Here is a 12,876-nt window from a genome sequence, read left to right on the forward strand (position 1 = left end):
TTTAAAGATAAAATTTTCTGTTAATTCATAATGTCAAGGCGCTATTCATTTCCAGTGAAATATGAGAGTCTGAGAATGTCAGTTGGAAGATAGAAAAAGTTTGGAAATAGCCTTGGATTAGAATCTGCTCTAAGGCTTTTGTATTAAATTGGCCAGTTCTTTAGTGCCTCTAACTCCACTCATTTACAGAAGGGCACAGACTTTATGCGCAGTACCGTACTGAGAATTCTGCAAGACGTCTGTCCAGTGCGGCATGATGTGTACCCGTGTTTGGTGTTGGGTAATTACGAGTTCAGTGCATTCCTGCTGTTTTTCATCAGAATCATGACTTCCAAAACACAAAATCGTAGTGTTTTCTGTGGACAATATAAGAATGTAGAGTACATTGTAAATTATCAGTATAAGCAACATTTGATTATTGTAAATGATGAGTATCAGCTACAATAATTCCAATGAAAATAGCAAATATTTATTGAATGTTTACCATGCTCCAGGTACTATCTTAAATACCTTGCACATATTGACTCACCGTTATTTAGTGTTTAATGAAACACTAAATCTTTCCCCTTTTTACAGATGAACAAACGAAGGCATGGGAGATTTCAATTACATTTACACAGGCAAATCAAAGATTTTACACTTTTTAAAAAAATTTTTGGTACTGGGAATCGAACTCAGGACATTGCGCTTGCCAGGCAGGTGCTCATACTGCCAAGCTATATCCCCGGCCCTTTTATATGTTTTTAATGGATTAAAAATTGCTACCTCAAAACCCCTTTCATTCTTCAGGTAAAGTCAGTAACCACCCAAATAAATCTCAGTACATAAAAAACAAAACAAAACACTGATAGCCACCTTTTTGCTGGGTGAAGATGCCCGTGTAAGGACTTAACGCCCCATCTTTTTGAGGGGAGGAACGGAGATAAGTAGGTAAATTTGAGGGCTTTGTTCTGTTGGAAAGCTATGTCTTCTGGGTAGTAGCTGTTGCTATGCCTTTTCTTTTTAATATTGAGAAATCATGCATATTTGGAGAGAAACACAGGGCACACATAAAATACATAGTTTTCTGTATGAGTGTGTGGTGACAGATTTTTCCTTCAAATGAACTCATTAGTAGGAAGGTTATAAAAGAACATTATATCTGTGCAGATCATATACGCTTAACTGTTTTAACATGCGTAATGTTTTAATGATATGTTGTGAGGCTCATTAAGCTTCTTCTTACCTTTGATCTTGTTTGTTTTTTTGCTTTACATCTCCAGATCTTCTCTGGCATTTATCAAATTTTTCATACTTGAATGGAATCTTTGTTTATTTTAAGATGGTTTCTTGCAGTTTGTAGTCCAGTACATATACAATAACTTCAGGCCATACAGACCCCTGTGGAAACTTGAAAGAGCTTGAAGTCTTTGTAGGTAATCTTAAGATAACATTGTTCTTGGCCTTAAGATAAACTGTACATGTATATAAGCTTTGAGACATAATAATTGTTTTAATTATTTTTAGGCTTTGACTATATTTAATCTCCTGGTTTGCTGAAATGTTAAGAGTATAAAGGAAATAAATTTTCCTTCTTAAAATTGTTTTATGAAGGTTTTCTCTCTGGTGGTTCTTCCTGATGGCCTGATATTATGTCATGTATAATTAGATTGACGCTCAGCCTGAATACATTTTTTTTTTTCTCCTTGCCAGCATGGGGTAACCTTGGAAATGTTCTGAAGAGTCAGAGCAAAATTTCTGAAGCTGAAAGCGCCTATAGAAATGCTTTGTACTACCGCAGCAACATGGCTGACATGCTTTATAATTTGTGAGTATGCCTGGCTTTCTCTTGTTTGGTTCACTTTTGAAACCTGCTGTGAAAGGGGACATTGATTTAACTGCTGGAAATGGAGATGATGTTAGCTGTTTTTATGGAATAGTCTTTTCATTAATCATGCCTCTGAGACTAGTAGGTGTATTTCTTTGTTTTGGGCCGCATCATCTGTATTCATGTGCATTGATGTATTAGGGCGGGTTTTTTTGAAGTAGTGTACCATATTATCATATAAAAGCTGGTTTAAATGTTCTTTGGTTCTTACAAAGTGTGTTCCACTGCTAGTGAGTTGGATATTAAGGTTTGTGACAGTTGTATAATTGATGCTTGGGTTATTAATACTACTAAATTTTGTTCTCATTACAATTGCTTATGTTATATAGAATATGGGCTCAAACAGGAGAATTAATGAATAATATCATGGTGCTAGAAATTGGGTTTCTTCTTTCTCTTCTTCATCCCTTTCCTCTGCTTTCATCTTCAAAAGTACTGATGATTATCATCAAAGTTTGAATACTAGAATATTTGACAATATGTGTGTATATTGAGTTAGAAAAATTCCTAGGGTTGAAATTGGTTTTGCTCTTTGAATAGAAGGTCCTAGAATGTATTGTGGGGTTTCAGTTGTTAAGTGGGAACTAAACTCATGTCCTTTCTTTTGTATTTAGGAGAATATTGTTTGTATGTAATAGAAGTCTAGTTTAAACACATAGGAATTTATTAACCCTCCTATCTAATAGTTCTTGTTGTTCACTAGATATGTACACAGTTAGATCAGGTATTTACATGTATTTTGTGATTCTGGTTACCTTGAGTTTGTTCTCTTCTTTGTGGGGCTCTGACTATAGTAATCGGAAAGATGACTCCTACCTTAAAGCTTGTAGCATCAAGCCTTTTTCTCAATTTCAGATGAAAAAAGAACATTTTTGTCTTGGTGTCTGTATCTCTTCTGGAAAGAATTCTCGTCTTAACTCTTCTGGTTTTATGTATGTTTTCTTGGATGAAACATTGCAAAATGTACAAAGAGCCATGAGATATTTCTACTGATAGTTCCTTCAGATTTGGAATAGAACAGAGAGAAACCAGTTTCCTATGGGAAAGTGACCATTTCACAGGCAAAATACCGTGTCTGTTGCTTGTGCTTAGCAAGTACTATATAATATTGGCAGTACCAAAAAATATAATCTTCAATTTTTAATATTTATTTATGGACCAGCTACCTAAATTTTTAGTACTGGATATATTTAAAATGTAGATTTTTTTTTTAAGTAGAAAGCTTAGTAAGTAACAATAAACAGAAAAAAATTTAGGTATTTCAGGGAAAGGAGACAAGATGAGCTCAGTGTAATTTCCGTTCATAACATTACTACCTTGTCTTTAACCAGCTAGACTTTACCAGTGGGATCTCCAACAGTGGACTCTCAGTCTAGTGGCTGAGGATGTGAATTAAGTTAGCAGATATGTTTTTGTGTTGTCTTGCACATAGTGTTTCACTTTTCCTTTGTTACCCAGAATTCTTCCACAGGGATCGCACCCTGTCCACTGTCCCCTGTCCCTCCAAACCCTCACTACTGTATTCGTTTCATGCCTTACCACATATAGTACCATTCTCTTGCTTGAAGCAATTTGGATTTGCACTTTATTCTTTACTAGAATGAAATATCCAGAGTCTTCTATAAAGGCTCATGTCCTCTTCTCCTAGATAAACACTATGTTATGATAATTGACTGCTAGTATTTTTATTTCATGAAAAAGATGTAGATGTTTAATGAATTACACACATTTTATTTTTAAGATAAAACATATTTAATATATGTTTTGTATATATTCATATTTTGGGCCCTTGAAGTATGGGATACCAGTTTTCTTCTGGTGTTCATTTTCCTGCATTTTGGGAGGAGAAAGTTAGTTGAACAGTTGACATCTCTTCTCATTGAATTTGTTTTTCTGTCTTTTATTCACAGTGTTTGAAAAGTGACCTGTCTCTTGGTAGTATATATTGGGAAGAAGCTAAAAGGAAAAGAAAGTGTTTATCCAGGCTTAAATTTTTACTCAGATCATAGATTTATTAATTAGGCAGTTCCTTGTAACTTAATATCTTTTTTTTTTTTTTTTTTTTGGTTTTTCTCTGGTACTGGGAACCGAACTCACGACCTTGCGCTTGCCAGGCAGGCGCTTTTTGCCGCTCAGCTAAATCCCCAGCCCCAACATCTTTATCTTATAATTTTATGTGTGAATGCTCTGTGGAAAATATGAATAGAGTTCCCCCAAAATAAAATAGACCATGATAACTTTTTATAACCCATAATATCATCCATAAGTTTGGTATCTTATGTTCCTAGAAGTTTTTTTTTTTACTTATTTACATAGGTAGGACAAAAAAACACAACTTTTACATAGGTAGGAAAAAAAAAAAAGACAAGTTTTCTTATGAGCCACTTAGAAGCTATCAAGAGAACCAACAATTTACTTTTGATATGCTATTTATATTACCTAGTTAGTTTTCTTGGACGTGCTTAGATTAGGGCTTATTCTCTCTCAACTCCTAAAATGAAAGGAATTTGGTTTGTTCTTTGGAGTAAACTTAACCTGATAATAGACCTGTGTGCAGTAGGAGGTATTAATCTTTCCTTTCATCAGTTATAGTTATGTCTTTTAACAATTCTGTGATGAATGCCTGAAATTAATATATCTATTTTATTAATTAACATAAGCCTCTCTGTCAAGTGAATTTTAAAAGGTTTAGGGAATCTTAAATTTCTTGTAGGTCCTTCACTTTGAATCAGTAAGTATCCTGGAATAGTTAAAACACATTTCATATTCCATAAACCTACTTGCTTTGTAAATTATTATGGAAGTTTCATATTGTTAGAATTTGCTATTAGGAAAATAGTCTGGAGGTATATATCAATATTTAACTTTAAAACAATAATTACTAATGTGATCTACTCTACCACTAGCCAGGCACAGGATCATTCTAAGTTAAAATAATCTTAAATTAACCCTTTTAGCTTTACTTTAATGTTTATATATATAAAATATGTCCAGCACTCTTAAATACGGCATCTGGATGTTATTTTACATGACAATGGAAGAAAAAAATGGATGACTTGGAAAAATATATAGTAAGTAATAGTATGAGTGATGTTGAGTTATAGCAGAAGTTCAGTGAACCCTGCCTTACAAAATTATAAAAATAACAAGGTAGTATTTTTCAGGAATGATATCAGGCCATATCTGAGAGGAACATATAAAGGATTTTATTTCATGTTTATATAATGTTGGAATCATTTCAGTTTTTTGTTTCTTTTGGGCCATTGCTTGAATTACTTGTATGTGCCCAGCACTAGTCTTAGTTCTTTATACATATTATCATGATTAGCCTTCTGGTAACATCTATATAAAGAGGAAGGTGAGCTCAGTGGTAATTTGATGAGTATTTTAAAAATAATAAGTATAAGAGTTATTATTTGAATCTACAATGTTCTAACTCTACATTCTTACAATTGTATTTTTCTTCAAATTGGCAGAGTGAAGAAGAAAAAATTAACTCTTCAATATATACATTTCAAATCCCACAAAACAGTTTATTCAAATCACATGTCCATATAGGAAAAGAAATGTTTGGTATTAACTCTACTATAGTAATGCAAATTAATTTGTAAGAGTTACTGAATTTATTAAACTCATGGTGTATAATATTAGATTGTCAGTGGGACTGTACATTGGTGATAAGACTAGATTTATAAAAGAAAGCATTTTACATTATTTAATTCAGTTAACTATGACATTACATTGTATCATTTTAGACCATGTTGTCAGACAGTAGTTGTGTAGTATGTAATATAAAACTATTTAATTCTACTCTTAAAGCACTAGATGTCATGCCCTTACTGTATAGCTTTTTTTTTTGTTTTTCTCCAGTACCGGGAACCGAGCTCACAACCTTGTGCTTGCCAGGCAGGCGCTTTGCCGCTGAGCTAAATCCCAAGCCCCACTGTATAGCTTATAATCAGCCTTTTATTTGTGTATTGACTCATGTCTAATGCTTCACAAGAAAAATTGTTTGAAGAGCAGGTGTTACAGATCCGTGTTCCGATGTTGGTTTTCTTTTCAAGTGTAATAAAATTTCAAAGACAAAGCAGTTGAGCCATTGCTGAGTGATTTACACTGTCAAATTTTATAAATACATAGTTGACTTTTAAGCTTTTAACTGTGCTACTCACCACTCTTTGAAATAAAAATTGATTTTTTGCTAAAAAATAGTTGATATCCTTTCATTGTTGTTGTAGATTTATCTCACCCTGTTCCAAATGATATTTAAAGAGGTACCGTAATCAATAGAATATTGGATATGGCATTAGACATTAGATTTCAGAACATAGATAATAAATTTTATGGAGTATAATCAATTCTTGATTATCTCACATAGTGCAAAGATCATTTCTGTGGAGAATAGAAATTTTGTTACCATAATTTAGTCATCCTTTTTGTTTTGTGTTGTGTGAGTCTCAGTAAGTTTCCAATATGAGAAGCTATAAAATGAGAAGGAAAATAAAACAATAAATTTAAGGGAAATAAAAGGAAAATATTAATGAGTTGGAATTTGGAAAAGCAATGGGCATTAATACATGACTGTGAGAACTTACTTTTGAAAGATCAGTAATTTTTGCAATGGTAATGTAGGACAGAATGGGAAAATCTCAAATATACACCATTGAACATGACAAGGGCTACAACCAGGTATACAGAAAGTTAAAAAATAAAATAATATTTATGAAAATCATAGTTACATAAATGCTTTTCTAGGAAAATATAAGTGAGCAATCTTGGCTCAAGAAGTGGTAGGAAATTTCAGTCAAAAACTCTGAAAAATTTTGAAGCCATATTAAAGAATTTTCTCAAGGAGCCAAGCCAACATATTTCACAAGTGACTTCTGTCAAATCTTCAGTGAAGTGATAATTCATCCACTAATTGCACTTCTCACTTCTTTATGTAGCTGGATTAAACTGGTAGCAAAACATCTTCCTAAATTTAAAATGCACACATAGAAAAAGACAAGAAACTCCAAACAAAAAAAAGCAAAAACAAAAAAGAACTCACAGCAGGCCAGTTGTAATTATACATGTAAGTGTAAACATGTCTTGAAATTAATATAGAGTACAACAACATAAGAAAGATTAAATCACCACTCTCAGATGGAATTTAGTCTAAATTTATATTGGGATGTTTAATATTGCAATCTGGTTCCTATAGTCTTAATTTTAAAATTTAGGTGAAAAAAATAAATTATCTGTAGCTATCCCTGAAAAGCATTTGCTCAGCAACTGCCTCAGAAAGCAAGACTTATAAACTAGAAATGAATAAATAATTCATAACATAAAGAATGCTGAAAATTTATAGGAATATTATAGTTAATGTTGAAGCATAATAGGGTTTATTCATTACTATTCAGTTTCTTAGTTTACTGATAATTTCTCCATTACAGTCATCCTCCATACCTAGAGGATTTCTGACTCCATTTGTTGATTTCATAAGTGAGTTGCAAATTCTATATCAGAGTATAAAAGATTGTTCTTCAGTTAGTGATAAGACTAGTAATGAGTATTAGAGAACCACTTCTTTGAATTACATATTTTGATCAGTCACTGAACAGGTGTGCCTTGCAGTCTTCTTGAATCAGAAGTGTACCATCGTGTTCTCCTGCCCTTTTAGAAACACATGGTTGTATTAGGGATGGTCCCTATATTAGATTTTTTGGGGGACCATAGCAGGGTACCTAAAGTGGATAGATTAAAGCAATAGAAATCAGTTGTCTTACAAGTCTGGAGGCTTGACATTCAAAATCACAAGACAGCAAGGCCTGTGAAAGCTTTGGAGAATCCTGCCTTACTTTCTCCTGGTGGTGCGTTACAAGTCTTTGTCATTTCTGGTCTTGCAGCTGCATAAGTGTAATCTGTGCCTTTGTCATCACATGGTGTCCTCCCTGTGTCTCTGTGTCCACATGGCCATCTTATTTAGATGTTCATCATATCCCCATAGGGGCCCTCCATGTTAACTGCTTATATCTGTAATGGCCTTGTCTCCAAGTAAGGTCACATTCTGAAGTACTGAAAATTAGGACTTTGACATATTTCCTTTTTGGAGAGGTATGCGATTGAACCCATCAGTGTTAAGACTATTCTATGGTTTTAATTGTGAGTGGGCAGGTGAAAGACTCCTATAAGAAACTATAAGTTTGCAAAGATTTCATTGGTTTATATATCTTATAAAGCCCAGAAATCTGTCTTCAGAGTGCATAATTTTGAGGGATACAGCAATAAGTAAGTGGAGGATGCCTAATTGTCACATAGATACAGTTGTAGTAAAGGTATGAGAAAGAGATTGGTACATTCAGGGCTAAATTTCGGGAACATTTGAGAAATTTAAATGTCAGAGATTGCACAATTCAGTTGGTAAGAGTATTTCACATAGAGTTTGAAACAGAGCTTCTAATGAGTTCTTCAGTGAGAAATCAGAACTGGTGCAAAGGTAAGGAAAAGTACTTTTCTTAGTGCCTAGACTTCATGGCAGGGTTTCCTGCCAACTTCCATGATGGTGGTTGTGGGGGTGGGGTGCGTTTGCAGAGCACAGTAAGCAGACTGACCTCCTACGCAGAATTCAGGAAAGGATATCAAACAAGAGTACCCAGAAATGCTTGGTGTGTCTGCCATAAGTAAATAGGACTGAGATTTAGTTGTAACTACATTCATTTGAGGTCATCTCATTTTCTGGTTAGGCAGCTCAGCCAACTCTTATTCTCAGAATGAGGGAGGGTTGCTTGCATGTTTGTGTGGCAAGATCAAGGCTCAGTCTATTACATAACTTGTATTTTGTTTCAATACTTTAATCACACTATACATGAACGTAATCTTATAAAACATCCAAATATTTCTCAAACATATTGTGGAAAATGTAGAATTCCCTTGTGCTCTATCCCTTCCTCTTCCTATAGTGTATATCCTACAGGGTTTTTGTTAGCATTTGTGCGTACAGCTGTGTGTACACATTTTTAGTGTTTTTCCCCTGCCTCAGTATTGACTTTTGGCTTTTTATCTTATTGTACAGATGTGTCAAAACTTGTATGACTGCCCCCGTTTTGACTAATAGTAAGTCATTAATGACAGAGCTTTTCCACTGATAGCAGTGGTGAATTCACAGTAGGAGGATTTCAGAATTATGTTGCTTTGTCTGCCTTTTTCCTAATTACTATAGGGCTTGCGTAATTTTTTGTATGTTTATTGGCCTTCTGTAATTTTGCTAGGAATTAACCATTCATACTTCTTACCTAGGTTTCTATTGGGTAGACTTTTTCTTATTTGTGGAGTTGAAAGTGAACACCCTCATATACAGACATCTATTTATGTATACAGACATCTGTATATAGCTATCTATTTTTAATATATATTTTTCTGCTTTTTGCATGTATTTTTATTCATAAAACTTCGATGTACATAATTTTATATACAGAATATTTTCCATGTCCTTTCATATGTAGCTTCTGTCTCTGTAGAGATTATTTCAATGTAATGTTTAAAAAATTATATATTTGTTGAATTTTTTAAATTTAGATCTTGAATCCACCCAAGATTCTTGATTGATTGATTAATTGATTTTGCATTAAAATATATTTTTCCCAGAAGAACTAATATTCACATCATATTTTATTGAATAGTTACCATCTAAATTCTAATGCAGGCATAGGTTTATGCTGTGGATGTTCTTATGATTTTTTGGTAACACATACAAAGGACAAGTTGTTTTATTATTCTCTGTACTTTATTCATATTTTAACAAAAATGTTCTTGTCCTTGTTATTTACTTCCTATACTTCTTAATTATTACTATGTGTTTTGCTTTGATGTGAACTTGATCTTAGATGTCTTTATATTGTATTAGAAGTCCAGTGGGGTGTTCAATGGTTTTAAAGTGACTTGCTTCATTACAGTGAGGAGAACTGTTGGTGGGAGTACAGTCTGGTAGAACCACTATGGAAATCAGTGTGGAGATTCCTGAAAAAACTACAATTAGAAGTCCAGTTCCACCCAACTATTCCCCTTCTGGGTATCTTCCCCGAAGAATTAAAAACATCATGCCACAGCAATATATGTGCACCCATGTCTATAGCAGCACAATTTGTAATAGCTAAATCTTGAAAATAACCCAAATGTCCATCAACCAAGGAACAGATAAAAAAAGATGTGGTAGTTTTATACAATAGAATACTACTCAGCCATAAAGAGGGATAAATGTGAGACTTTTATTGGTAGATTTGTGCAACTCAAGACCATACTCATAAGTGAAATAAATCAGACTCATGTGTAAACATTGTATTGTCTTCCTGGTGTGAGAAACTGAAAGAGTAACTCAGTTCTAAAATGTACAATAGATATTGTGAAATGGGAAGAAATTGTTCAAAAGGAAAAAGGAACTAGGGTGGGTGAAAAGGAAAAGGACAGTAGGGAAACAGAAAAAATGCAAGTCAGTTATAATATTAGAGTCTCAGTTCATTAAAAAGGAAAGCTTGCGCTAATAATGATTAGAGAAAATTTTATGCCCATTTCTTGTACCCTGAGCAACTACTTTAAAGATAACAACATGTAATGTATTAACTATTGTTATTCTCCTATTATTTGGTTATGAAATTTTGTTTTTCCCCTTTTCCATAAAATAAAAAGATAACAAAGTGAGGAGAACTAATATTGTTGTTACATTCTTTTTGTTTTTTTTTTTGTTTTTTCTCTGGTACTGGGAACCGAACTTACGACCTTGCGCTTGCCAGGCAGGCGCTTTTGCCGCTGAGCTAAATCCCCAGCCCCCTGTTGTTACATTCTTTTAAGTTTTCTCTCCAAGACATTTCTATTTTAAAAAAAGTTTCCTCTCCAAGGCATTTCTATTTTAAAAAAATTGTTTATTATAATTTTAAATTTTTGTTCACAGAGGTCTGGCAACTTTGAGGTCAATTTGTTCTTTTTTTGAGTATTCTTGCTATAGTGAATGGAATCAATTTCCCTATCTTCGCTATATTTTTAATTAGTTATCCCTGTTTGTTTAGATTTTATTTTTTCTGAATTTGCCTGATTCCAAGGTTTTGGTGTGAGTGCTGTTGTCACATATCTGATTTTTCTGTTGAATGTTCTTTCTAGAGTTTCCTCAGATGTACCTGATCCTTGTGGTGCAGAAAGGCCCTGCAAGTACTGTTTGTTCTGTCTGCAGCATTTTTTCCATTCTTCCTCTTTCCTCCTCTTCTGACCTTTTCCTACTCTGCTTCCCACCTTTTTTTTTGCCTGGCTAATCCTTTATTTCTCAACTTAAATGACAGTTCCCTGAGGAGATTTCTTTACACCCTAACTTCCAGAGTTGGTAAAGAAATACCTCTACTAAATTACACAGAGCAACTAATATTTGGTTTTTGTTAGCCAGCATCATCTGCATTTGTGAGACTGTGTTCCTCTTAATTATTCCACATGCTCTTCTTTTTCTTTCTTTCTTTTTTTTTTTTTTTTTTCTGGTACAGGGAATCAAACTCACGACCTTGCGCTTGCCAGGCAGGCACTGTGCCACTGAGCTAAATCCCCAGACCCTTCACACTCTCTTCAAGGGCAAGGGAGCTTAGGTATTATTCTATCCCCAACACCAAGCACAATGCCAGGCACATGATCTTTAAAGTATGTTTATGTTGATTAATAAAGTAATTAATGAAATTAATACTTAGTAAATCAGATAAGCTAAACTGTATATAAACTGATCAACTACCTAGTGGATTAGTCAAGTAGTCAATTAATACAACAGTCAAGGGGCTGGGGATTTAGCTCAGCGGCAAAGTGCCTGCCTCGCAAGCACAAGGTCGTGAGTTCGATTCCTGGTACCAGAGAAAAACCAAAACCAAAAAAAAAAAAAAATACAACAGTCAATAATCCAATTAATTAAAATAAGCAATGCTCAACTTCATTGTTTCCATGTCCACAAATGTGTTGATTGTATTAATGTGATTTATTGCTTTCCTGACTTGTGTTATTACTAGCCATGGCCATGTAGCTGATTCTTCATGGTGAATGAATTCACAGCTTTTTTCTATCATCTCCATCTTTGAAAACAATTACTATCCATGGAGCATTAGAATAGTAAATTTCCCTCCCAGGGACCATGGTGATTATATATACACCAATGTGGACTAACAATTCTGGAAAATACCCTCACAAACTTTATTGTCAAGACCCTATTGAATTGTCTTTCCTTTCTTCCCACAAAACCTTGAAATAGTTTCTTTATTACAAACATATTGAAAACAAATCCATTTTTCCCAGAATTGGTAAAAGAATTTAATGGAAATTTAACTAGATAACCAGCCCGGGGGGTTGTTTCAACAAAACAAATTCCAGAAGTTTCATTTGTTCATCAGAAAAAGGTTAGTAAATAGTGAAACATATACATGTATTCTATATTATTAGAAACAGGAAAATGAAATTTTTCATAGTTCTTAAATATATCAATAGCCCCTTTAAAATTATAAAACGTGGCTGTATGATTTTTTGTTCTCAGAAACACATTGTTCAAATTTGTCCTTTAGTAATTTTCAGTTCTAAGTTGCAGAGTTACTGGAATATTAACTATCTCTACAAAAATAAATCTGGTAAGGATAGACTTTTAATCTTCAGTGAGAAAACTTTTGAAAGGAAAAAGTGTTATTATTTGAAACTAGGGAAAATTGACTATACTTAACAATTTTGTCAAGCAAATATGCACTTGGGCATATAAATCCTTGAATATATTTTAGTATTAAATCATTATTCTTGAATTTTGTCCAAGGTGTACTATATTCAAGAAATGTAGCTAAGTCTGTCTTGTCAAGATGCCAGACATGGATTAAGGAAAGAGAGTTGCTATATCATGACCCGGATGTCTTTGGAATGGTAAAAGAGAAGTCAGAAATGATTTTATGTAGAAACCAACATTAAAGTAAAATTAAACCAAATTTTAAAAAACCCACAAGATGAAAGTTTTCTAATTTAGTTTTTATGGT

At 33.5% G+C, this 12,876-nt stretch overlaps 1 protein-coding gene across 1 annotated transcript in view; it reads left to right on the forward strand.

Annotated features, from left to right (window-relative positions):
• Tmtc2 (transmembrane and tetratricopeptide repeat containing 2) overlaps positions 1-12,876 on the forward strand; it is a 388,104-nt gene that overhangs the window by 211,401 nt on the left and 163,827 nt on the right. Inside the window, exon 4 of the mRNA XM_005374399.2 lies at positions 1,693-1,807. Within this exon, the coding sequence (XP_005374456.1) occupies positions 1,693-1,807 (115 nt within the window). The remainder of the gene's footprint in view (positions 1-1,692; positions 1,808-12,876) is intronic.

This window comes from Chinchilla lanigera, unplaced genomic scaffold, assembly GCF_000276665.1.
Source record: "Chinchilla lanigera isolate Chin_1 unplaced genomic scaffold, ChiLan1.0 scaffold00004, whole genome shotgun sequence".
Taxonomy (NCBI): Eukaryota; Metazoa; Chordata; class Mammalia; order Rodentia; family Chinchillidae; genus Chinchilla; species Chinchilla lanigera.